Source organism: Apium graveolens, chromosome 5, assembly GCF_009905375.1.
Source record: "Apium graveolens cultivar Ventura chromosome 5, ASM990537v1, whole genome shotgun sequence".
NCBI classification, from domain to species: domain Eukaryota; kingdom Viridiplantae; phylum Streptophyta; class Magnoliopsida; order Apiales; family Apiaceae; genus Apium; species Apium graveolens.
The window spans coordinates 280010096-280038023 of record NC_133651.1 but is presented as its reverse complement, the minus strand read 5'-3'; the positions used below and the strand labels follow the sequence as shown (position 1 = coordinate 280038023).

The 27928-nt window shown below is 36.4% G+C and overlaps 2 protein-coding genes across 2 annotated transcripts; both read right to left on the bottom strand.

Moving 5' to 3' along the window:
* Positions 1-12944: 12944 nt before the first annotated feature.
* LOC141660990 (putative mitochondrial protein AtMg00240) lies at positions 12945-13697 on the bottom strand. The gene is made up of 2 exons (XM_074467969.1): positions 13349-13697; positions 12945-13039 (listed from the first exon to the last, which is right to left on the bottom strand). The coding sequence occupies exons 1-2, from the start codon at positions 13695-13697 to the stop codon at positions 12945-12947; spliced, it is 444 nt and encodes a 147-aa protein (XP_074324070.1).
* Positions 13698-17536: 3839 nt separating this feature from the next.
* LOC141660989 (uncharacterized) lies at positions 17537-18469 on the bottom strand. The gene has a single exon (XM_074467968.1). The coding sequence runs from the start codon at positions 18467-18469 to the stop codon at positions 17537-17539; it is 933 nt and encodes a 310-aa protein (XP_074324069.1).
* Between the last annotated feature and the right edge of the window lie 9459 nt (positions 18470-27928).

Below are 27928 nucleotides of genomic sequence, written 5' to 3'. Positions count from 1 at the left end.
TGGCGAGTGACCCCCAAATCTAGACCCCGGGTTTGGAGGGCGTCACAGGTTGGTATCAGAGCTACAAGTTATGGTCACTGAAACAGGCGTAGGATTGTCATAGATGAGTCATAAGAAGATCACATAAGATAGGCGCGTGTAATTTAGCTTTTATAGGATTAAATTTAGGATATTGGGCTGGGTTATAGTTAAGTTGTTTAGGTTTCCTGTTTTGCGGTTAGCTTTAGGCCTTGTGTCATTGCCCTGCTATTTTGTTGGTTTAGTTAAGATTTCGAGCAAGGATTTAAAAGGGTTGGATAATTCGGAGTAAATTTTCTTTATGTTATTATTCTCGAGATAATATGCAGGATTATGTGATAATCATGTCGCTTGTGTTAATATGGTAGCAAGTTTATGATATTTTGAGAAGAGATAATGTTTGCGAACTTTAATATGCTAAGGAATTGCTACATATTTGACACAATGCTTGACAGATTATTATATATATTGCTTGTTTCTTACCAGAATAATGGCACCAAAGAGAAGAAATAATTTAGGAGAGGATCGTACCGAGAGCCGTACAGATCCAGCGATTATCCAGATGTTGGGACTGATGCAGCAGCAGATGTTACATCTTACGCAGCAACAACAACAACAACAACATCAACAACAGCAGCAAGCAGCAGCACCACCTACAGTGACTTTTAAGCAGTTTCAAGCAGTGAAGCCACCTGAGTTCAAGGGAAGTGCTGATCCTGTGGAAGCCAATGCATGGCTCAAGGAAATGGAAAAGGCTTTTGAATTAGTCGGAGCAGGAACTGAGCAGAAGACTAAGTTTGCAAGCTACTTTTTGAAGGGCGAGGCGAACTATTGGTGGGAATCCACGCGAGTATTGAAAGGAGGTGAGTTTATAACTTGGGAGAGATTCACAGAGTTGTTCCTGGAAAAGTATTTCCCGAGGTATATGAAGAATCAAATGGAGATTAAGTTCTTGAACCTGACCCAGGGTGATCTTACCGTGGCGGAATACGAAGCTAAGTTTACTGAGTTAGCAAGGTTCGTGCCAGACCAGGTTGATACAGATGAAAAGAAAGCCAGAAGATTTGAACAGGGATTGAAGTTTTGGATTCAGAACAGAGTGGCCATGTTTGAGTTGACTTCATATGTGGCAATGGTTCAGAAGGCAATGGTGATTGAGAGTAGGAGTGATATGTCTCAGAAAGGAAATGATGGGAAGAAAAGGAAAATGGAAACCTCAGAGGGAGGTCAGCAGTCAAGTAATTTTCAGGGTCGTTTCAACAAAAGGCCAGGATTTCAGGGTAATAGGAATGTGGGATTCAAGAGACCACAATCAGGAAATGGAGGACAAGGCAACCGTTTTCAGAATTCAAATCAGCAGAGACCCAATCGTCCACCTGCGTCAGAGTGCAAATTTTGTGGTAGAAGGCATTTTGGAATTTGTAAGGCTAATGTGTTGTGTTATAAGTGCAATCAGAAGGGACACTATGCTAATGAGTGTCGAAGTCAGACTACAGCTCAGAGATCAGGGACAGTATGCTTTAAATGTGGAAAGATGGGGCATATTGCCAGGGACTGCCAGACAATTGAACCAACTGCTAATGTGCCAAGGATTGAAGGACCACCAACAAAGGACCATCCAAAGGCTAGGACATTCAATATGACTATGAAGGATGCTGTTCAGAGTTCAGACGTGGTGGCAGGTACGCTTCCAGTCAACTCCATAGATGCTAAAGTTCTATTTGACTCTGGAGCTACAAGATCATTTATTTCTCAAAGTTTTGTCGATAAACTGCATTGCGAAGTTAAGTTGTTAGAACAAGCATTAATGATAGAGTTAGCTAATAAGGATCAAGTTTCCGTCGACCGAGTGTGCCCGAAGTGCGATATTAAGATAGGAGGACATCATTTCTATGCCGACTTAATACCTTTTAAGTTGGGAGAATTTGATGTTATTTTAGGAATGGATTGGTTGTCAGAAAATAATGCTCAGATTGATTGTAAGAATAGGAAATTAAGACTTCAAACTTTGGATAGTAAGAAGAAGATAATATTTTGAGGAAATAGGCAAGAGAAGAAGTTCTTAGCGATCGCTCAAGTGAAAAAGTTATTGCGTCAGAATTGTGAAGCATATTTGGCCCATGTGGTAGACACCAGTAAAGAAGTTCCAGCACTAGAAGCGATTCCAGTTGTCAACGAATTTTCAGATGTTTTCCCAGATGATCTACCAGGATTACCTCCCGACAGAGAAATTGAATTTGCGATTGATCTAGCACCCGGAACAGAACCAGTTTCTAAATCCCCGTACCGGATGGCACCAGTGGAAATGAAAGAATTGGCATCTCAGCTGCAAGATCTTTTTGAGAAAGGAGTTATAAGACCCAGTGTATCCCCATGGGGCGCACCAGTACTATTTGTCAAGAAAAAGGACGGAAGTATGCGGTTATGTATCGACTATCGAGAACTAAATAAGCTGACCATTAAAAACAAGTACCCGTTGCCGAGGATCGATGATTTGTTTGACCAATTGCGAGGCGCTGTATGGTTTTCTAAAATAGATTTAAGGTCCGGATATCATCAACTGAAGATCAAGCCTGAAGATATTCCGAAGACCGCATTTAGAACCAGATATGGACATTATGAGTTTCTAGTGATGGCATTTGGATTAACCAACGCACCAGCAGCTTTCATGGATCTGATGAATCGAGTATTTAAAAAGTATTTGGATAAATTTGTGATCGTGTTCATAGACGACATCTTGATCTATTCTAAAACAGAAGAGAAGCATGTAGAGCATTTAAGAATAGTTTTGGAGATACTGCGACAAGAGAAATTATATGCAAAGCTTTCCAAGTGTGAATTTTGGTTAAAAGAAGTACGATTTCTTGGGCATGTGATTAGCAATAAAGGAGTGGAAGTGGATCCGGCAAAGATTGAAGCCATAATCAACTGGGAGAGGCCAAAGACACCAACAGAAGTGCGAAGTTTTATGGGACTGGCAGGTTACTATAGAAGATTTGTGCAAGATTTTGCGAAGATAGCTACGCCATTGACAAAGCTCACCAGGAAGAATCAGAAATTTGAATGGGATGAGAAATGCGAAGAAAGTTTCCAGGAATTAAAGAATAGATTAGTATCTTCTCCAGTACTAGTCTTGCCAGACGAACAAGGAAATTTTGTGATTTACAGTGACGCGTCGTACAAAGGATTAGGATGTGTTTTGATGCAGCATGACAAGGTGATAGCCTACGCTTCAAGACAATTGAAACCACATGAAGAAAAGTATCCAACTCATGATCTTGAATTGGCAGCTATAGTGTTTGCATTGAAGATTTGGAGGCATTATCTTTATGGGGAAAAGTGCGAGATCTACACGGACCACAAGAGTTTAAAATATATTTTTACCCAGAAGGAATTAAACATGAGACAACGAAGATGGTTAGAACTAATCAAGGACTATGACTGTACTATTAACTATCATCCAGGCAAAGCAAATGTGGTGGCCGACGCTCTGAGCAGAAAAGAAAGGTTAAATATGATAATTTCATCAGAGGAATTGATCAAGGAATTTGAGAAGCTAGAAATAGAGGTCAGTATTCCAAGTATGTCTATAGAGGTGTTATGTGCAATGTTTTTTCAACCAGAATTATTAGAGAAAATAAGAAGATGTCAGGAAGAAGTAATGAGCCATGAACGAGACAGTTTGACAGGAGAAGAAATAGGGAGTCAAAAGGATGATAAAGGGATATTAAGATTTTCTTCCAGAATATGGATACCCAACATAGCCGAGCTGAAAGATGAAATTCTTCGAGACGCTCACAACTCTAGATACTCAATTCATCCCGGGAGTACGAAGATGTATAGAGACTTAAGAGAAAACTTTTGGTGGCCAAGCATGAAGAAAGAAATTGCAGAATGGGTAAGTAAGTGTTACACTTGCCAGCGAGTCAAAGCGGAACATCAAAGGCCCAGTGGACTGATACAACCATTGGACATTCCAGAATGGAAATGGGAGCATATAGTGATGGATTTCATAGTTGGATTACCGAGGACCAGGGCGAATCATGATGCTATTTGGGTTATTATCGACAGATTGACGAAGTCAGCGCATTTTCTTCCTATCAACGAGAGATTCTCAATGGATAAATTGGTACGGTTATATCTTAAAGAAATTGTGACAAGACACGGAGTTCCAGTATCCATAGTTTCAGACAGAGATCCTCGATTTAATTCAAGATTTTGGAGAAGTTTTCAAGATTGTCTCGGAACGAAGCTAAACATGAGTACCGCGTATCATCCGCAGACAGACGGTCAAAGTGAAAGGACGATTCAGACTATTGAAGATATGTTAAGGGTATGTGCACTAGATTTTGAAGGTAGTTGGGACGAGCATTTGCCATTAGTTGAATTCTCCTACAACAACAGCTATCATGCCAGTATTGGAATGCCGCCTTACGAAGCTTTGTACGGTAGAAGATGCAGATCTCCAATATGTTGGGAAGAAGTTGGTGAAAGAAAGATTTTGGGTCCAGAATTGATTCAACAGACAAAGGAGAAAATAGAACTCATTCGGAAAAGATTAACAGCAGCTCAAGATCGTCAACGCAAATATGCTGATCCTACTAGAAAAGATATGGAATTTGAAGTTGGTGAAGCAGTGCTATTAAAGGTCTCACCTTGGAAAGGTTTATCAAGATTTGGAAAGAAAGGAAAGCTGAGTCCGCGTTATGTTGGCCCTTTTGAGATTTTGAAGCATGTGGGAAAGGTTGCTTACGAATTAGCGTTACCACCTCACATGCAGCATATTCACAACGTGTTCCACGTGTCAATGTTGAAGCGTTATTTGCCTGATTTGAATCATGTGATAGAATACGAGCCAATAGAGATCCAGCCAGATTTGTCTTTTGTAGAGCAACCAGTGCAGATTTTAGATAAGAAAGAAAGAGTGCTTAGGAATAAGTCTGTATCTTTGGTGCGAGTCTTGTGGAGGAATCCCAAGGTTGAAGAGTCGACTTGGGAGTTGGAAAGCGAAATGCGATCCAAGTATCCTCATTTGTTTTCCTAGGCTGATTCTGAGGACAGAATCCTGTTAAGGGGGGAAGGATGTAATAACCGGGAAAATTATGTAAATATTACATGCTAAATAAATAAATATTATGTGTTTTATAAATTTAAAGTGATTATTGCCATGATATTAGATGTTATAGCTGTTATGTGTGTTTCTGTGCGGGCCAGAAAATTTTTCGGTTGATTAAAATATGTTTAAATTGCAATTATAAGAACTTATCTGCAATCGGGACGCGTAATTATCAGCATCTTTATTAGGATACCTGTTTTATTTGATTTTATACGTGTTTGATTGTATTTTACGTGTTTTCGGGATTTTCTGGTAATTTAGGGATCGTTTCCGTTTTTCAAAAAAAAAAATCAACGAACCGGGATCCCACCGGGACGTCAAACCCCACAAAATCCGCGTTTTCATTTTTATAAAATTATTTGTATTTCAAATACCCATTATTTTTGTATTTTCGAATTATTCGCAATTTTTGGGGGATTTTGACATTAATTTTATATTTTATCATTTTTAAAATTATTCCCCGTAATTATTATTTTGGGGCCCTAATTATTGTAATTAGGGGATAAAAACACCCTTAATTTATTTTGGGAGATAAATTCTGTAAAAATATAAATACCAGCCAACTATTTATTTTTTTCATTTTTTTTATAAAAAATTCAGAAATTCATGAACAAATTGGGGGTGAGATTCTTTCTCAGATTTTCAATTGATGATTTTGAACAAACCAGGAAGCCAAATCAAACGCTCTGCATATCAATCTGATCCTCGTTTCAAGCCCTTTCTAACCATACCAATTTCAATATCTGAGGTATAGTACTTCGAAAAATCGATTTTTAAGCTTTTGTTCTTGAAATCGTTTTTGTTTTTGGATGATTCTGGGTTGATTTTGATGTTACAGAGAGTTTTAGAATGATGTTTATGATCGATTTATGTATTTAGTTGCATCGTTTTAGTCCCGAATTATTGAAACCGCGTTCTTGAGTTTTGGATTTTTTTTGATTTGATTTTCTGGTTGATTCTTGAATCTGGGTTATTATTTGATGATGTAGTTAGGTTACAAATGACCCCAGCTTTATTTTGATGCTTGAAACGTTGTTTTTGGTGGAGATTTGATCGAATTCGGATTTTTCCGAATTGGTTCGCCGGAGGGGGATCGATTTTGATCGGAACTTGAGTTCCGGGATGATTTTGGACGAACTGAGAGTGCCAGGAGGGTTAGGAGATTGTTTAGAATGTTTTGGCTGAGAAAAAACGGGGTGATTCGCGTGGTTTCGACTATCTAAGGGTCCTGCCGGAGCTCGACCGGAGTTCGAAGCTCACCGGCCGGTTTCTGGGTTTTCCCAGATTCCGGCGGTTTTCTTCAAGAATTCCGGCCCTGTTCTTGGACGGCCGCCCTTTGATCCATTTTCCGGTTATGCTTGCCCTGAGTTTCTGTTTCTATGTTTTTGTTTATTTTTAAATAAAAATTCATTTTTCTGTTATAAAATTATTTATTTTAATTTCAAAAATCAATTACTTAATATCTGTAATTCTAAAAATTATTTTCTTAATTATTTTAAATTCCTAAAATTATTTTCTTTAATTATTTTCAAAAATATAATTTGATTTAATTATTTATAATTCATTTTAGTTAATTATTTATGAATTTAATTAATTGATTAAAAATCAATTAATCTTACTTATAAATAGTTAAATAAATGTAAATTATTTATAATTAATTCAAATAATTCCTAAAAATTATTTTTAAACTTTTAAAAATTATAGTTTGGGTTTTAAAAGTCAATTAATATTATTATTAATTAATTTAAATCTATTTATTTCTTACTTTATTCATAATAATTAAACCGTTCGTCCGTTTAATACGAAACGAACGCGTACAGACTCAGAAAAATATTGCGCTTCCAATAAAAATACTTTTGAGATCTAATTTCTTTTATATTGCAATGTCATTTGATTTGTGTATCAGTTTAAGTCGGTATTTGATCGGTAAATGCTAATATTGACCTAATTTTCATTCTGACTGCACTGAGACGTATCTTTTAATGATTTGACTTATGTATTATATGAAATATGTGAGTACGTGTTATATAAATGCCATGATTACGTGTTACGTGATATACATGCTATCTGTTACAGTTTAATATGCCATGCTTAGTTATAAACGGTCGGGTAGATGTCAAGACGTATAGTTACGTCGATTGAGTTTAGTTCTGTCACTTAAGATAGTCCTTTTGTTTATAGAATCAAGTAGCAAGGAGTGCAATCAAGTGTTAGACGAAGATAGTAGCCATCAGTTAGAAGCAGAGTTAAAGTAAGAGGTTATTGAGCATACCAGGCAAGTACACTAACCTCACTTATCATTCAAGTGACGTTTATTTCGAATTATATTATGCAAGTACCCTAACTTCACTTATTGTTCCAGTGACGTTTATTTTGAATCTTATTATGCAAATATTTATATGTTCACATACCATTCAAGTGTTATTGACTCTGAATCTATCCTTTCAATTTCTCTACTATTCTAAGTTCAGAATAGTTAAATATTTTTACATTTCGCTATAACTTACTCTATACAGTGAAGCTTTGAATTGAGACTAGCGAATAACTAATTGTTCTGGTTATTTCGCCATTGGTTGTTGAGAAAACTCCGGACCATGAGAAATGGGGAGTTATGTGGTTAAGGATGTCATTTGATTCGACTCCTTTGACGGAAAATGGTTTTATGGGTTGGATGGTTGCGTAAGAGGCCGTGGCGGCGGTCCAGTGTGAGCTATGTGTTATACAGGATATAACACCTTGCTAGGCCGATATGTGCCTTGGGTACCTTTTGTTTAGTTGGATATGCTTCGGCATACCGGTGTTGCTCCGCGGCTGATCACCGGCGGCAACACACCTTCGTTCGAGAAATAGAACTCATTCGGAAAAGATTAACAGCAGCTCAAGATCGTCAACGCAAATATGCTGATCCTACCAGAAAAGATATGGAATTTGAAGTTGAAGAGGCAGTGTTATTAAAAGTTTCTCCTTGGAAAGGTTTATCAAGATTTGGAAAGAAAGGAAAGCTGAGTCCGCGTTATGTTGGCCCTTTTGAGATTTTGAAGCGTGTGGGAAAGGTTGCTTACGAATTAGCGTTACCACCTCACATGCAGCATATTCACAACGTGTTCCACGTGTCAATGTTGAAGCGTTATTTGCCTGATTCAAATCATGTGATAGAATACGAGCCAATAGAGATCCAGCCAGATTTGTCTTTTGTAGAGCAACCAGTGCAAATTTTAGATAAGAAAGAAAGAGTGCTTAGGAATAAGTCTGTATCTTTAGTGCGAGTCTTGTGGAGGAATCCCAAGGTTGAAGAGTCGACCTGGGAGTTGGAAAGCGAAATGCGATCCAAGTATCCTCATTTATTTTCCTAGGCTGATTCTGAGGACAGAATCCTGTTAAGGGGGGAAGGATGTAATATCCGGGAAAATTATGTGAATATTATATGTTAAATAAATAAATATTGTGTGTTTTATAAATTTAAAGTAATTGTTGCTATGATATGAGATGTTATAACTGTTATGTGTGTTTCTGTACGGGCCAGAAAATTTTTCGGTTGATTAAAATATGTTTAAATTGCAATTATAAGAACTTATCTACAATCGGGACGCGTAATTACCAGCATCTTTATTAGGATACCTGTTTTATTTGATTTTATACGTGTTTGAATATATTTTACGTGTTTTTGGGATTTTATGGTAATTTAGGGATCGTTTCCGTTTTTCAAAAATCAACAAACCGGGACCCCACCGGGACGTCAAACCCCACAAAATCGATGTTTTTATTTTTATAAAATTATTCGTATTTCAAATACCCCGTATCTTTGTATTTTCGAATTATTCGCAATTTTTGGGGAATTTTGACATTAATTTTGTATTTTATAGTGTTTAAAATTATTCCCCGTAATTATTATTTTGGGGCTTAATTATTGTAATTTAGGGATACAAACACCCTTAATTTATTGTGGGGATATAATTTCAGATTAAATATAAATACCTGATTAACCTTATTTTATTCATTTTTTATTTTGAGAATTTTCATAAATATTAATAAAAATTCAGAAATTCAATTTGGGGGCTAGGGTTTTGTTCTTGAATCCTAAGAATCAATCCATCTTTTGAGGGTGATAGAATCCTCCGTTTTTGGAGTTCAAATAGTCGATGTGAAGCTCTCATCAAGTTCTATCTAGTGATACCCATATCTTAAACCGAGGTTAATCCTTCTGTAATTTCGTTTTTTTTTTGTTTTTTTTTTTTCAATTTTTTACTATTTTAATTCGGTTTTGATTATAGGATGATTGTTTGATGTTTTGGTTGCTTGATTGATGTTCCTGGGCTCCTAAGGAATGATTTGCTATATTGATTCGTTAATTGTGATTAGAATTTTGTTAAAATCGAGTTTCATTTTCTGGAAAACTTTTGAATCGATGCTCTGCGATTTCTGTTGATTCTGGGTACTCATGACTGCTGTGAATAGATTGTAATTGATATCAGCTTTAATTTAAGACCAGAATCGCTAAGTTTGGTTAAGTATTAGTCGAGTTCGGATTTTTCCGACGACTTCGCCGGTTTTTGAAGTTGTTTTGCCGGATTCTGTGTTCCTGGGGTTGAATGATGTTTTAGATGATGAGTTTGTGATTCTGGGAACGTTTTGAATCGATTAGATGTTGGAAATCGATCAAAATGAATCGACTTGGGGGGGGTTAGGCTCACCGGAGTTTGGCCGGACGTCGGCCGGATTCTGGAAGACCCAGTTTCCGGCGACGTGTTCGTCAACTCCGGCGGTCCTTCCGGCCACGCCCTACCGCCTTTGATCCGTTTTCTGGCTGTTCCTTTTCTGATTCCATGTTTCTGGTTTCTTGTTTTAAATTTAAATCAAAATTCATTTCTAAATTCTAAAAATCAAATACTTTAACTTCAAAATTCATTTAATAATTCTTTTAAATTCTAAAAAAAAAACTATTTTCTTAATTATTTTAAATTCTTATAATTATTTTCTTTAATTATTTTCAAAAATACAATTTGGTTTAATTATTTATAATTTATTTTGTTTAATTATTTATGGATTTAATTAATTGATTAATTCATTTAATCAATTAATTTTATTTATAAATAGTTAAATAAATGTAAATTATTTATAATTAATTCAAATAATTCCTAAAAATTATTTTTAGGTTTTAAAAATTATACTTTGGTATTTAAAAATCAATTAATATTATTATTAATTGATTTAAATATATTTATTTCTTATTTTATTCATAATAATTAAACCGTTCGTCCGTTTAATACGAAACGAACGTGTACAAACTCAGAAAAATATTGCGCTTCCAATAAAAATACTTTTGAGACCTAATTTCTTTTATATTGCAATGTCATTTGATTTGTGTATCAGTTTAAGTCGGTATTTGATCGGTAAATGCTAATATTGACCTAATTTTCATTCTGAACGCACTGAGACGTATCTTTTAATGATTTGACTTATGTATTACATGAAATATGTGAGTACGTGTTATATAAATGCCATGATTATGTGTTACGTGATATACATGCTATCTGTTACAGTTTAATATGCCATGCTTAGTTATAAACGGTCGGGTAGATGTCAAGACGTATAGTTACGTCGATTGAGTTTAGTTCTGTCACTTAAGATAGTCCTTTTGTTTATAGAATCGAGTAGCAAGGAGCGCAGTCAAGTGTTAGACGGAGATAGTAGCCAGCAGTTAGAAACAGAGTTAAAGTAAGAGGTTATTGAGCATACCAGGCAAGTACCCTAACTTCACTTATTGTTCAAGTGACGTTTATTTCGCATCATATTATGCAATTATTTATGTCATCACATATCATTCAAGTGGTATTGACTCTGAATCTATCCTTTCAATTTCTCTACTATTCTAAGTTCAGAATAGTTAAATATTTTTACATTTCGCTATAACTTACTCTATACAGTGAAGCTTTGAATTGAGACTAGCGAATAACTAATTGTTCTGGTTATTTCGCCATTGGTTGTTGAGAAAACTCCGGACCATGAGAAATGGGGAGTTATGTGGTTAAGGATGTCATTTGATTCGACTCCTTTGACGGAAAATGGTTTTATGGGTTGGATGGTTGCGTAAGAGGCCGTGGCGGCGGTCCAGTGTGAGCTATGTGTTATACAGGATATAACACCTTGCTAGGCCGATATGTGCCTTGGGTACCTTTTGTTTAGTTGGATATGCTTCGGCATACCGGTGTTGCTCCGCGGCTGATCACCGGCGGCAACACACCGTCGTTCGAGGATTCCAATCCCAAAACATAATATATTGCAAATGTTGTTTATTATCAAATTTATATCAGTTTTGATACTGTTCAGTTATTGTAGTTGGTTTTGTTCGTCAGATATACTGTTGTTATTTCAAATCGTAAGCTATTTACTACTTGCTGAGCATTTCTTTCGCTCATACTTGTTTCTTATCTTGATTCTTTCAGCTAGGCCAGGGCAAACTTAAGTTCCAGGTCTGACCAGAGGTTATGTGTTTGTAAATAGTTGGTGTGTTTCCAGGTAGACAGTTTGGGATACTTAATTAGTCTAGAGGTTTGTAATAAAATTTGAATAAGTTGTAAAACTAATTAGACTATGGTTTGTAATAACACTTGATTTGTAGTAGTGCCTGTTCCATACTATAACCTGTGATCGATCCAGTGCAGGTAAAGGGGTCGTATTTATTATATTATTCCGCTGTGATTATTTTATTTTGGTTTATTGGCGAGTGACCCCCAAATCTAGACCCCGGGTTTGGAGGGCGTCACATCTAGTAACAGTTTCAGTGCCTTTTTTCAGCTTTACATTCTTTTGAGAGAATATAAATGGGCTTTACAGTTGTCTCAGGATTTGAATACTCCACTACTTTATGAGAGATAGAGCTGTAGGGTTGACCTTTCCTTCCTTATGTGGTGCTGCTTGGCACGATCTCCCTCACTCAACTGAACTCCAGTTGACAAGGTTCATAATGCAACTGATCATATGGTTTTCATGTATGAGAGCAAAAGCTTTGGATAAATCCTGTTTGAGGAGTGTTTGGTTCTATGACTTCGGTCAGAACCTATTGGTTTGATAGGCTCATAGTCAGCTTCCTAAGCCACCGGGGGCAGTTATAAGTTTCAGAATACTACGACTGGGCCTTAGGAATAATCCACAAAGTTTCAGAATGCTTAAGGATCAAGGAATGATACCTTAGAAGTAACCACAGAGAGCACAGGACAGGATCTACTACCAGAGATCATTTAGTGTGTGATTGTGTGGTGTTTCAATTGAAGTACATTCTGAAAGATTGGTCATACCTGAACTTTACCTTAGTTGCTTTCTGTGTTTGGATATTCAGCGCAAGACTTAAATAGCAACAAAGTTAGTAGCAATGGTAAATAGCATCATGTATTGATTTAGAATTGAGTAAGTAGAATAATTCTTTCTAGAGAATGTATCAGAGCCACATGGATGAAACATGTGATAAAGATGGAAGAAATACTCTACTCATTTTAGTTCTAAACCAATATAAAGGGTTATCTAATATATAGCAATCATATTTTTTGAGTATTTTGTCAAGTATGTACACATGCATAAACTAACTCAATTACCACATAACATGTAACATGTAAGATCATGGTAACCAATTAGCATCAAAATCTCAAATCCAATTATCACTAAGCATACAAGCATACAAAATATGTGATAATCAATTTGCTTCAATCCATGGATAATGAATATAGGTAAATAAACTTTACAAGGCCTCAAAGCATCATCATAGGATTTGTAAAATTTATCCCAATCAAATTACATAATATGTTAACTTCCATTTTTAAGTGGACAAGTTTAACATGCCAAGTTCACTAACCAACTTGCTAAAAGTAGCTTCATCAAGTGGCTTAATGAAAATGTATGTAATCTGATCAGCTGTGGGAACAAAAATTAGTTCCACAGTACCATTCACTATGTGATCTCTTATGAAATGATACCTTATATCAATATGTTTGGTCCTCGAGTGCTGAACATGATTGTTTGAGATTTCTATGGCACTTGTGTTGTCGCAGTAGATAGGAATATGATTCAAGTCAAGTCCATAGTCTCGGAGTTGGCTTCTCATCCATAGAATTTGAGAACAGCAACTTCCACCAGCAATATACTCAGCCTCAGTAGTAGATGTAGAAACCAAATGCTGCTTCTTGCTAAACCAAGAAACCAATCTTCTTCCAAGAAACTGACAGCTTCCTGAAGTACTCTTCTGATCAATCTTACAACTAGCATAGTCAGAATCCGTATATCCAATGAGATCAAAGCCCGTGTCTTTAGGATACCAGATACCCAGATTCAGTGTACCCTTCAAATACCTAAAGATCCTCTTGACAGCTATCAGATGTGACTCTTTCGGATCAGCTTGGAACCTCACACACAAGCATATTGCAAACATTATATCTGGACAACTTGCAGTCAAATAGAGAAGAGATCCAATCATGCCTCTATAGTGAGTGATGTCCACCTTTTTACCAGACTCATCTTGATCAAGTTTTGTGGTAGTTGCCATAGGAGTCTTGGCAGGTGTTGAATCTTCCATCTGATATTTCCTCAAAAGATCTCTGATGTACTTCGTTTGACAGATGAAGATACCATCTGGCCTCTGGCTTACTTGAAGTCCAAGAAAGAAATTCAACTCACCCATCATGCTCATCTCATACCTACTCTACATAAGCTTAGCAAACCTTGCACAAAGTGCATCATTCATAGACCCAAATATAATATCATCAACATAAACTTGCACAAGTATGGTGTCATTTTTATGCTTTTTATGAAATAGAGTCTTATCTATGATACCTCTAGTGAAACCATTCTCAAGTAGAAATTCAGAGAGAGTGTCATACCATGTTCTAGGCGCTTGCTTTAGACCATAAAGAGCCTTGAAGAGAAGATACACAAAATCTTCAAATTCAGGGTCTGTGAAACCAGGAGGTTGCTCCACATAGACCTCTTCTTCAAGCTCACCATTCAGAAAAGAACTTTTCACATCCATCTGATAAACCTTGAAGTTTAAATGTGCAGCAAATGCTAAGAACATTCTGATGGCTTCAAGTCTAGCCACTGGTGCAAAGGTCTCATCATAGTCAATGCCTTCTTCTTGAGAATAACCCTTAGCAACCAGTCTCGCCTTGTTCCTTGTTCCAATTCCATCTTCATCCAGCTTGTTCCTGAATACCCACTTAGTGCCAATAACAGATTTATCTTTTGGTCTGGATACTAGCTTCCACACTTTCTGTCTTTCGAATTGATTGAGCTCATCTTGTATAGCAATCACCCAATCAGGATCTCCAAGTGCTTCATCTACTTTCTTTGGTTCCATTTGAGAAAGAAACCCGGAAAATAGACATTCATTAGCAGTAGCTCTTCTCGTCTGAACTCTTGTTCCAGCATCACCAATAATGAGATCTTCAGGATGAGATCTACTCCACTTTACAGCTCTAGGCAGATTTGTCCTTGATGATTCAGCTTGATTAACATTCTGTTGAGTTCGACTAACAGATCATCTTTCTTGTTCTGCTCCCCCTAAGTTGCTGCCATCTTGATCTGTAGAATCTGACACTTGAGGACTGGTTCTAGAAACTGTCTCACTATGCACAATTGTCTTACCACTATTGCCATTCATATCTGAACCATCTCCACCATTTCCATCAGAATCTAAATCACCATTATGATCATTGTGATGATCATCTCCATTGCTATCATCATAAAGATCTTCCATACTTAAGTGATCATTACTATCTTCCTTCTGAATACTCGGGAGCTTGGTGTCATCAAAAGTTACATTAAGGCTTTCCACAACTTTGCTGTCATCAATCACAAACACCCTGTATGCCTTAGACTCCAATGAATAGCTAGGAAAATACCTTCTTCAGCTTTGGCATCAAATTTACCAAGATGCTCATCGTCCTTTAGCATATAGCATTTTCCTCCAAACACAAGAAAGTAACTCACGGATGTTTTCTTGTTGGCCATTAACTCATATGGTGTCTTTTCAAACATCTTGTTGATCAGGGTTCGATTCTGAGTATAACACGCAGTGCTAACAGCTTCAGCCCATAAATACATAGGAAGATTGGCTTCATTCAGCATTGTCCTTGTAGCCTCAACCAATGTACGATTCTTTCTTTCTACCACTCAATTCTGTTGAGGAGTCCTTGGTGCTGAATACTGTCTCAAGATGCCTTTCTCCATACAGAAATCATTCAACTTTGCATTTCTGAATTCTGTGCCATTATCTGATCTTATGCATCTTACAGGCACGCCAGCTTCTAACTCAATCTTGTTAATGTGATCAATTATCATTTCAGTTTCTTCATTCTTTGAATGTAAGAATAACACCCAAGTGTATCTGGAATAGTCATCAACAATCACTAAGAAATATTTCTTTCTCGACATAGACATTACATTGACTGGTCCGAATAAATCTATATGCAGAAGTTGTAAGGGCTCAGCAATGTCAGAAACTGTCTTCTTCTTATGTGATGCTCTCTTTGACTTTCCCTTCTCACATGCTTCACAAAGTCCTTCGGGACAAAACTCCATCTCGGGCAGACCTCTCACCAATTCCCTCTTAACCAAAGAATTTATGGTCTTGAAGTTTAAGTGGGAGAGCTTCTTATGCCACACCCAACTGTCGTCTGGAGAAGCTTTACTATAGAAGCACAGAACTTGACCATCTCTAGCAGAATTCCAGTCAGCTACAAACAAATCACCCTTTCTCACTCCATTGAGAGTAAGCTTCTCATTCTTCTTATTAGAGATCAAACACCTCTCCTTCTTGAACAAAACTTCACATCCTTTATCACAGAATTGGCTTATGCTGAGGAGATTATACATCAGACCTTCAACCAGAGAAATATCTTCAATGATGACATTTCCAATTTCTAAACAGCCATATCCCGTTGTATAACCTTTGTTGTCATCTCCAAAGGTAACTTGCGGGCCAGCTTTCTCAACCACCTTTGATACCAGGGCTCTATCTCCAGTCATATGCCTCGAACATCCACTGTCCAGAATCCAAATGACCTTCTTCTGCTTAATGCCTTGAAAACAAAAGAGATTAAGTTTTCTTTGGTACCCAAACTAAGTTGGGTCCAGGGGACTTAGAAGCATTTGAATATTTAACATTTTGCTTCACAGAATTGACAGGCTTAGTATACTGTGCATTTTCTTTGACTGTCCCTTTGTCACTTACAGAAGCACCAGCAGACTTGCTTATGGGCTTGGTGACAGGTGCCTCTTTCCTAACCTTAGGAGGGCTGACAGTCTTAGACTTACTAGTGTGTGTGTGTGTGTACATGCTTATCATGATTATGCGATGAATTGTGCGAGTGTGTGGAATCAAGATAAATGTTCATGAAATTAACAACACATGGCATGCAGACGGAATTATTGCACTTAGGAGATTTAGGCATGCTAGACATTTTATGCATATTAACATTCTTAACATTATCTACCTTAGCCTTTCTACAAGCATGAGTAAGATGACCATCAGATCCACAATTATTGCATAACTTTCTAGGGCCGTTGCCTCCTATCCTGCCATTTCTATTCCAACTTCTTTTAGTTTTTGAACAAAAACCTAGTCCAACCTTAGATGTTTCACTATCTGAGTCAGCTGACTTACTAGGTTCCTTTGCCTTTTTTATCTTTTAATTCATTTAAGTCCTCAACAAGCAACTCATGTTCAATGAATAGTCTATCCTCATCAAAGGGATCAGAAGATGCTTTCTTGTACAAAGGTTCCTTAGCATTTTTCAGAACGTGTGGTGTATCAGGTGGATTATCAACTTTTTCAACTTTTTCATTTTCCACCACACGTTTCTTACTTGACTTTCTAAGCTCATCAAAATATAGCCCAATTCCAAGTTTACCACTTACAACTTGGCTAGATATGAGTTCCTTTGCAAGAGTAGCAGAATTGGCATAAGCTTGTAACTTAGCTTCTAATTCCTTTATCTTCTCATCTCTCTGAGCAATGGTCTCAACATGATTATTAGCCTTAAGTTCTAGATAGTGATGTTTTTGCCTAATGTCTTCAACATTAACTTTCTCAAGAACTAACTTATCAAGTTCTCCCTGTAGTTTCTTTACCTTTTCTTTCAAGTCACCTACAGTACCATTAGCATTTTTCAAGGAGACTATACAATGATAATAACTCAGATTTATGGAATTATATCTATCAATGCATGCTTTCTCAGTGCATTCAACTTTTATACTATCAAATGAAGATGTAGCAGGTATAGTGATAGAATTTCTAAAAGCAAGACAGTGTTCATTCTCACATAGGTTTTCAGTATGAAATGGAGGTGAGTAGGAGCAAAGGATTACCTGTCTTGAAGAGTGTGGAGTGTCAGCCATGAGTGCCAGATTTCCAAACTACTCTTCCTCATCATCAGTATCATCCCAGCTTCTACCCTCAGCTATGTAAGACTTCACTGAATACTTCTTTGAACCTCTAGAATCTTTCCTTTGATAAGCCTTTCCTTTGTCTCTTGCCTGTTGACTCCTTCTACATTCAGTGGCAAAGTGTCCCATTTCTCCACAGTTGAAACACTTGACATTCTTTCTATCCACCATCCCTATCTTATAGCCTGAGTCTGAATATGATGGAGATTTCTGACCCCTGTTGCTGCTACCAGATCCCCTGAAGGCTTGTGTCCTCCTGAATCTCAGGTTTCCAAACATAGCTGCCATGTTGGCCATGGTGGGATCCTTCATATCTTGCAACTCTTCCATTGTATAATAATCCCTTGGGTCTCCAGAGAGATTTCCATCATCAACTTCAGCATCATAAAGCACTTGATCATTTGTCTTTAGCTTTTCAATAGTTATGTCCAAGTCCTTGTGTTTACTAGCTACAAGAGCAGTTATCTTCAGTAACTCAGAATTCTTCACGTCCACTGCACCACTTCCATATATAATCTTTTTCTGTTCCAATTCCATTTCATGAGTCTTCATCTTCCCATATAACTTGTCCAGAGACATAGTCTTGAAGTCCAAGCGCCCACGAACTGAATCTCCTTTACTTATAAGATGTGTGGGCAATGTCAACATAAATTTCCTGTTTATCTCTTTCTGTTCATATCTCTTCCCATAGATGCTCAATTCATTTATCAACTTGTTCAATCTTTCAAAGACTGAAGTTATGTTTTCGCCTGGGAGATATTTGAATGCCTTGTACTGGGTAGTCAGAATATCAAGTCTGTTTTCTCTGACGTCTTCCATTCCTTCCATTAACAACTCTATGGTTTGCCACATATGCTTAGCATTTTCACACACAACAATTTGATGGCTCATGTCATCATCCATGGATTCCATCAACAAGTGCTACACCTTGGCATCCAGACTATCCAATTCAATATCCTTCTCAGTGTAGTCATCTGGATTCTTAGGAATTCTCTTCTCATCATCATTTGGATCCTCTATCTCAAATACAAATGGTCCTTTCTCGATGACCTTAATGTATCTGTGATCTGCAACTCTGAGATAAAGAAGCATCCTCTTCTTCCATAGATTGTAGTTTGCCTTATCGAATTTTGGAACCTTAAGACCGCCAATCTTTTGAGAACTCATTTTTACAGATCTGTAAAATTTTCGCAATACGATGTCTCAAACTGCAACTATCCAATCAGTCACACAACACAACTAATCAACAGAAACCCAATCTACACAACCAGAAGCTATCTCAGTCTCCGTTCAACCAAAATCCAACACAAAACTTGCTAACCTAAAGGATTTGATCTATATATCGATCAACAAGCTCTGATACCAATTGTTAGGTCCACTAGGTTAATACAGAGGGGGGTGAATGTATTATCGTTCGTTTTTCAAATAAGTTCGCAGCGGATAAAGATACTATGAAAAACAAACACAAACACAAGAGCTTCGGGGGATTGATCTTATATTATTAAGAAAAATCTCCGAGTGGGTTGCTTACAAACTTTGTTACAAACGTAAACAAAGCAACAATAACTCTACACACTACAAAAGATAACTTATCAAATGTTTGTATCGCTATCACTCTAAAAAGCAATATAACCTATCGGATACAAGCTATCAATACAAGGCTTTAATGCTTTTGAGTGTTCCTATGTAAGACTAGAATTCTGTATAAAATTCAGCAGCACTTCACTTCGTAAATTAATGATTTGATAGAACGAATCTCCAAAGAGCGAGAGCAACGCTACTATTTTTTATTGTGATTGATTGTTAGTTATTTTCAATTCACTGTTGAACTGATAGATATAGGTAGGTGAATAGACCGGGAGACGTGGCAAGCTCTCATCCAAGTAAATAGATCTGAACATGTGCAGTAGTCGAAATCCACAAGTCGAATTAAAGTTGCCTTGATTTTCAGTAGTCGAATTGGAGTTCAAGAGAGGAAATGACCTTGATTTCTAATCCAACACCTCAGAAGTCGATTTATACCTCAAAGAATTCGACTAGTGACTTCCTAGGATTTCAACAAGTCGATTTTCATGCCAAGGGGAATTTTGACTTAGATTAAAACACCAAGTAGCTACTAGTCAATTTTTAGGATGCTAAAATCGACTAGTAGAATATGGTAGTCCATTTTTGCACTTCCCATGTCTTAGAAACTTTTCTGCTTTGCACAATTCGACTAGTAGCTATAGAAATCGACTAGTAGACTTGGTTAAACTCCTAGAAGTCAATTTTGGCTTGTTGAAATGCCAGAAGTCGATTTCTTTCTTTTAGTAGTCGATTTATATAAGTTCTTTGCCTTAGAAACTTTTCCATCCTTAGATAAATCTTCCTCCTTGCTATGCACTTCCATTTGGTTGACTTGCAACTCATGGAAGTTGACCTGCAATTACTTTGAACTTGAACTCTTTTACTTCCTTAAACTTGATCTATGCAATCCTTGAGTCATACCACTTTATGTCTTCCTGTCTTATGAGCTTCGTCTTCAATCTTCGAACAGTTTTTTTGAATACGAATCTCACTTGACAGTCTTTCGAATGATAGTACTTAGTTTCCTTTCACGGATCACTGATGCCTAGTGCAATGGTCTGGTTCACAGACGACTAGTTCCGCTCTCAGTCCTTCATACTATAGACTGTATAATTCATTGTCAAGTCTTCTACCATATCAAATCAGCTTCACTGAAACCCTTATGACCTTCACACCAATCCAGATTGCTACTTCGAATATCTTCAACCTTATTCCTTCGATGAATGAACATATTAATGTACTTCCTTCGAACTTCTGTTGACGACTTCTTCACTGTAGTTTTCCAGATCATTGTGTATATGTCAAGTCTTCTATCTTCGTATTGGTTTCAATGGATATAAGATTATTTGTAAGTCCTGTCTATGTTGAGTTATCATCCTCTGCGTTGTTGTCATAGATGAATCTATCTTTAATCCTCAACTCCTTCTATATCCAACACATACCAACAATTTCATATTTTGTTGCTTAGATTTTCAATTCGTATTTTAGGGTTCATGAATTGAATTTGGGGGTTTTTGATTGTGGGGTTATAGGTTTAATTTGATGCTAGGGATAGCTTTGGATGCTTGTTTACAACTGATTCATGCTATTTAATTCATCAAATGATTGTTGTAATTAGTTGTTCTTATTTTAGGGTTTATGTAAGTTTTAATTAGTTCGTTTTTGTATTTGTATAAATATGAGATTGTTTTGGTTATAGGGGTTCGATTGTAGAAGTGTTAAGCTTTATATTGAACTATTATGTGTAATTTTCCATGTACGGAATTGATAATTTGAGTTTTGGCCTGAAATAGTGGTGATTTGATCGGAGAAATTGTTCCAGGGGTTATTCGGCTATGATATTAGTGTAGTTGTGTTACTTGTGAGATTATGAGTGAAAACCATGTTAAAATCGATTCGAATGGTGTCTTTTTTGTCTGGAAATCGTGCTCCTCGCTCTTCGTTGAAGCTCGCCGGCCGTTACTCTGTTTTTGGACGGAAAAGACGATCCACGCGACGGGGATAAAAGAGGACAGTGGGGTTGTGTTACTGGAAGGCTGGGGAATGAAAACCCTCAATTAATTTCATTGTTTCATTTCTCTTTGGCTGGGATAGACTCGCCGGAACCTGGATTTGGCCACCGGATTTTAACCGGCCGGCGAACCCGGTTCGCGTTCTTGAAGACCCGGTGTCAACCCGATTAGTTGACCCGGTTTTGATCCATCAAACCCCAATTCAAGTTTCCAAAAACTGTTTCTATATTTTTGATTAATTATTTTATTTTTATAAATCAGAAAATAATTTTTTGTAAATTAGAAAAATCAAATAAATATCAGATTTAAAATCTGAAATATTTTGTAAATAATTTTTAAATTATTTTATTAATTTAGAAATTCAAAATTATATTTATTTATTTATTTATTTATTTAATTAATTATCTAATTATTTAATTAATTATTTATTACTTAATAATTAATTAATTAATTAATAAGATTAAATAGCTAGATCAAATAATTCGATTAGTGATTCGGTAAATAATCAATTTGAGCGAGTAACTCGTAGTTATTCGAGTTATGTTTCGAGAATTTTGTAATTGTCGTCCGAGTATCGATTCATTTATTTATGCGGTCAGATTTCGTAATAATTATTCGTATCGATTAATTAGTTATAAATAATCGATTTAATCATATAATTTGTAATAAATTATAATTAATTCTAAAAATTAGGGAATAATTATTTTAAATTATAATGATTCTTAAATAATTATTTAAAAATATGATTAAGGTTTAATTAATTATGATTAATTAATTGTAATTGATTTATAATTAATTAAATCTTATTTATTACATAATAATTAAACCATTTATCTGATTTGAGTGAAACGAAGACCCTTAGACTCAAAAAAATGACCTGATTCCATTAAAAATAATTATAAATCATAATTTCTTTCGAAAGCGAGTCGGATTATAATAATTAATTGTTTATAGACCCTATTTATGATAAAAACGAGTCTAATAAATCCCGAAAAATTAGGAATCAAGCCAGATAGTGTTTGTTAATGCGAATATAAGTCTAGTATCGATTCTAAAAATTATTATAAGTCTAAATTAATTATGTACTTTATATGCTATATGATTTACGTGATTTTTGTGAACTCTATGTGTTAGATAATTATATGCGAGTCGGATAGAATCGTATGGGTAGACGATTAAGACTACGTGGTATCAACCTGAGATTGTGTATGAAGTAAGTCATCTAAACGAGTATCTTTGCTTGATAGATTCAGAACCAATAAGGTGAATCAAACAGGAGATAGAAGGAGGTAAATCATACGAGGTGAAGTGCTCACCACGCAAGTTATTCCCCTATTCTAAGTTCAGAATAATGATTTACATCCAACTTTCCATGATAATTACACCTTGATAATTCTTGTTGACAAATACTGATACACAGTTATTGATCCTGTGTTTCTATTTCATTTCAATTCTTGATTTCTCCTAGTTTATTGACTCCTCAATTCATATTCCAATACTTGTACCCTTATTTATATATACTCTAATATATCCTATTGTTGGGATAAATCGAAAGCATACCGATTGATCCAGATGCTAAGCTATGGACTGGATGGTTTTGATACGGGCCGGGTATGAGCCAGACCCTTGATTATTAGGCCATAGTTGCCTGGGTACCCCATATGTTGGTTGGGTCTATGCAGTTGGGTATAGATCCACACTTTATCTTGACTGATCAGCAGGTTATAGTGCATATGTTGGTTCTTGTTTCCAGTCTCGTTTATTTGGCACTCGCCAATTATGGAAATTATTATTCTTTACAGAAACAGATGGTTGTTCAAACCAGAAGATTATCGGTTTATTATTCTTCTCTCTTTACATTATATATATTTTATTGCAGGCTTGTTGAGCAATTTTGGCTCACCCCCTTTTATTGTTGTTCACCTTGTTTTTTCAGTTAAGGTTGAGAATGAAACCCATCAGAACCCAAATAGTCAAGAAGCGGGTCAAGCTGTGGGACCCTCTAATTCCAAGAGTGTTTGTCTTTATCCCAGAAGAGAGCTTTGAGTTGCCAAAGCAGGTGTAGCAGGATAAGTGATAGTTGTAAATTGAATAAAAGATGTTTAGTTTAAAATTTGAATAGAATAATAATATGTACGAAAGAGAATTCTTGAGACAGTTTGTTTAGAATGGTTTATAATAAAGTTGGTTTGTCATTCTTGTTTTCAATCCTTAACCTTGAAAAGATCCTGAGTAGTAGTAGTTCGAGGTAATTATATATTTATATTATGCTAGTGCAGGTTCAGTAAGTAGTTAGTGTTAATAATGCCCCAAATCTATACCCCGGATTTGGAGGGTGTTATACATATTACTAATAGGGAATGACATACCTTCTCTACAGGCTGTTAAAATTTAGTTGGAAAATAGTTTCTCGATGAAGTACTTAGGCGATGCTACCTATATATTAGGGATCAAGATCTATAGAGATAGATCAAGGAAATTAATCGGCCTAAGTCAGAGTACATACATTGACAAAGTATTGCATCATTTCGGGATGCAAGAGGCAAAAAGAGTATATGTCCCAATGTCTCATGGGATATTGATCTCAAAAGATAACTACCCTAAATTATTAGATGATAAGGGCCGTATGAGCAAAGTTCCATATGCTTCGACAATTGGATCTATAATCTATGCGATGATATGTACTCGTCCTGATGCTTCGTATGCCTTGAGCATGACGAGCAGATACCAGTCTAATCCTGGTGAGGGTCACTAGACACCTGTCAAAAATATTTTTAAGTACTTAAAAAGGACTAAAGATTCATTCTTCGTGTATGGAGGAGATGAGAAGCTGGTTGTAAAGGGTTACACTGACGCCAGCTTTCAGACAAACAGAGACGATTCAGTATCTCAGTCAGGTTTTGTGTTTTGCCTTAATGGAGGTGTTGTAAGGTGGAAGAGTTCAAAGCAAGAGATAGTAGCTGATTCTACAATTGAAGTTGAGTATATTGCTGCCAGTGAAGCAGCCAAGGAGGCTGTTTGGATACGGAAATTCATAACGGGACTTGGTGTGGTTCCATCGATCACAGATCCAGTTGATCTTTACTGTGATAATAATGGAGCCATCGCGCAGGCTAAAGAACCAAGGTCCCATTGTCGGGCAAAGCATATACTTAGGAGATATCACATCATTCGAGAGATTAATGAAAGAGGAGATATACATATACGTAAAGTACATATTGATGATAACGTTGTAGACCCACTGACTAAGGCTTTGTCATAGCAAAAGCACGAATGTCATACTAGTTCCATGGGTATTAGATACAATGGTGATTGGCTCTAGTGCAAGTGGGAGATTGTTAGTATTTGTGCCCTAGAGACAACACTATTATGTTTATATTATGAAATATTTGGATTATTAATTATGATTATATGGATTATTCTTTAGTAATTTATTATATCGATAACTTAGAACTAAAATAATTTAAGTTAATAAATTATTTTAGTAAAATACTTTTGATATAAAATCATTCTAATTTTATTTTGATTTATTTAAATAAAAATGGAAAAACTCAGTCCATTCATGACAAATTGGGTATTTATTTGACATCTCGATAAGTCAATATCTAGTTCTCGATAAGAGTCAGGAAAGTGACATATAGATATGTATCTGTTCTTTCACGTGACTTCTCGATAAGCAAATCCCAAACGTTTATTTCTACTTCTCGACAAATCACTTACCTTTTTCTATAAATACCCATACATCTCGGCATAACCCCTCTTTATGCTTTCAAGATCTCAATTGACCTAGTTTATGCAAAACTTAATTGTCCTATCTCATTTCGAGTTCTTTCTCTTTCAAATTTCTTACCCACTCAAATTCAAACACTTACAATGGCATCAAACACTATTAGAGCTGATATCCCTAAGGATGGTACCAACTATCTAGCTTTTACAAATGCTAACCAAGCTCTTGACAGTTTCAAAAGCTTTGTCAAGTTTTTGTCTGATACATACTTTGCAGGTGCTTTGACTTCTTTGACTCAGGTTGTATCTTTGGTGGTGAACAGCTCAATCCAAGGCCAACAAGTGGAATTTGATGAAAATGATGTCAACAAGGCACTGGGAATCCCTACTGACAGAATGGTGGAGGTACCAACTCAACAAAAGTTAGGTGAATTTATGGACTTCATAAATTAAAGTGAGAAGATCAACCTTTCCAGCTTGAACAAAGAAGCATCTAATGAGGGAATGGTCATTCTTGTTTGACTTAATAGTGAGGGCCTTCACCTGCAGGAAGACTGGGTATGATAATATATCTAGTATGGTTCAAAAGTTGGTTTTCTCCATGGCTCACAACAGGAACATTAATGTGGGGCTATTGATCTTGGAAGAACTCAGCACAAGGCTCACAATGCCTTTGGCCACAAGAGGCAAGAAAATTTTATTTCCTAGGTTTATTATGTCTACTTAAAATCATAAAGTTGCAGACATACATTTACTTAATTGTATTGATAGAACTAAAATAGGCAACTGTAAACAAGTGTCCAAAATTTTATTTGGTTCACTAATTACAAAGAATAAGGTACATATAAATATGAGAATCACTAACTTTATGTTAGAAAGATTCAGGACCTACCCTAACCCTATGCATGACATCCGGTCAAGTGTTATATCTAATATAGTTATGGCTCTTGTACTTGTGGAAGTACAAACAAAGGAAAACCAACAGGGGCCTTCCACAACTGAGACTCTTCTTTCACTACCACTAGAAGCTTGGAAACCAACCACTTCATCCTATCAACAGGTTAGAGTGAGTAAAAAGAAGAGAAAGTATGCACCCTTAATAGTAATTATTGAGAGTGTTGAGGAATAAATATAAACTGAGTCTAACTTGGTCAGAAAACCAAAAAAGACTAAGAAAGCTGAGTTAACCACTCATGGAGCTACCTCTGTATACATTTGTAACAGAGGGAATTAAACAAACTCTAGAGTCATCCTCTTGACATGATGTCTCTATTGAACAAAGCATTCTCCCTAGTGCAATTTGTAAAGATTCTGCACCTCAATTTGAGCACTCTCAAGTTGATGAAAGAAGAAATAAGGATGGCATACACATTGAGGGCACATCTATTGAAGCTCCCTCATCCATTCAGGGGGATCTTCCAACACTCAATACTAATATCACTAATCTCATCTCTCAAATTTCTTCTTCATATAATGAAATACTTGAATCCACTTCTGAAGTGTTGTCAAAATCAAGTGACACAGTTCATGAAACTGTGTTCACCACCCAAGAAGCATATTTAGATGATGAGAGGATACTATATGGGGTAGACCTTGATGGCACCATCAAAACCACAGGGGTTTCATTAGTTTTTACAGAAAACCCTGTGGATATTACACAAGAACCTTCATATGCTAATTAATCTTCATAGATTGACAGGTTTGAGGCTAGAACTCCTGAGGGGGAGCTATCTAAATCCTTTCTAATTCAATAGGAGGTTCCTCATGTAGGGCCAACTCCCCTCAAAACCCTGGCTGAAATTGCAATGTCAATAGAAGCTGGGAGTAAAATTTCCAATGATCCAGCTATTGGGGAGGCAAGTATAGCACATTTAAGTGCCAGTTCTTTGCAAGAATAGAAAGGGTTTGAGGCCATGGTACATGACATTAACCTGCTCAAATCTCCTCCAATTCAAATGGAGGTTACCATTCTTGGTGAAAAACACATTGTCACAACCATAGTTCCCACTGTGAGTTCAACCGTGGCTCTAGTCACAGGGTTACCTACTACCTCAATATCCTCCACCTCAAACCAAACAGACATCCCATCCACCTCAAACACTACACCACAACCCTCTCACCTACTATCTCAATGGATGCAGGATGCTCAAGCCCAACCTACTACAGTTGATGATCTTTTGGTTGAGCAACTTGCAAGCCTAGCCAATATCTCTCAATAACTCCTTACCACAGATATGTCAAACCAAGACTATCAAGCTATACTACTATAATACAAGGAGGATGTTGAAGAGCAGTAGGAAAAAATTGCAGATAAAGCAGATGTTAATGTAGATGCATGGCTCTAAAAGAATTTCACAACAACTATGGAGGAGGCCTTATTAAAATTCAGAGAAGAATATGTCACCATCTTGAGTAGTAATGCTAAGGTCATCACTCCTCAAGAGGTATGATGTTGTGACAGAGGTGTACAAAGCACAAGTGAAGGCCTTTCATCACATTAGAAGAGACATGGAAAGCACTCTGGTCAAGCATCAAAATGAAGTGAAGAAGTTGGTGAATGACAGGATTGATGAGCTGATGCCAACTTTCCAAGAAATAAAGACCAAGTTCAACAAATTCTCAGACAGACTTCAAGCCCTCTCTCTCACTTCTGTAGAGGACAATATGTCCAAGCTCAATAAATCTTTCATAGCTCTACATGAAGCTATCCAGAAGCAAATCACTCAACATAATAACTCAAAGGTCAAGATGGATAAAATTTACCAAGCTAGGTTTGAACTTTCAGCTTTGGTCATTGAGGAGGTAAAGAATGTTGTGCAAAATTTTGTTGGTCCTTTGGTAGTATCAAGCCTACAACAATCCTTGTCCATCTCAACGCCCCCACAAATCCAAAATTTTCAAGCTCAAATATCATCCCTCCAATCTTCAAATTCTTAATTGATAGCTCAAAGTTCTCAACTCACAACTTTGGTGCAGAATCAACAGAATGATATCAAGTCCCTAGTAGACTCCCACAAACATCTCCAAATGCAGAATTTTGTGTCTTTGGGAGATATTA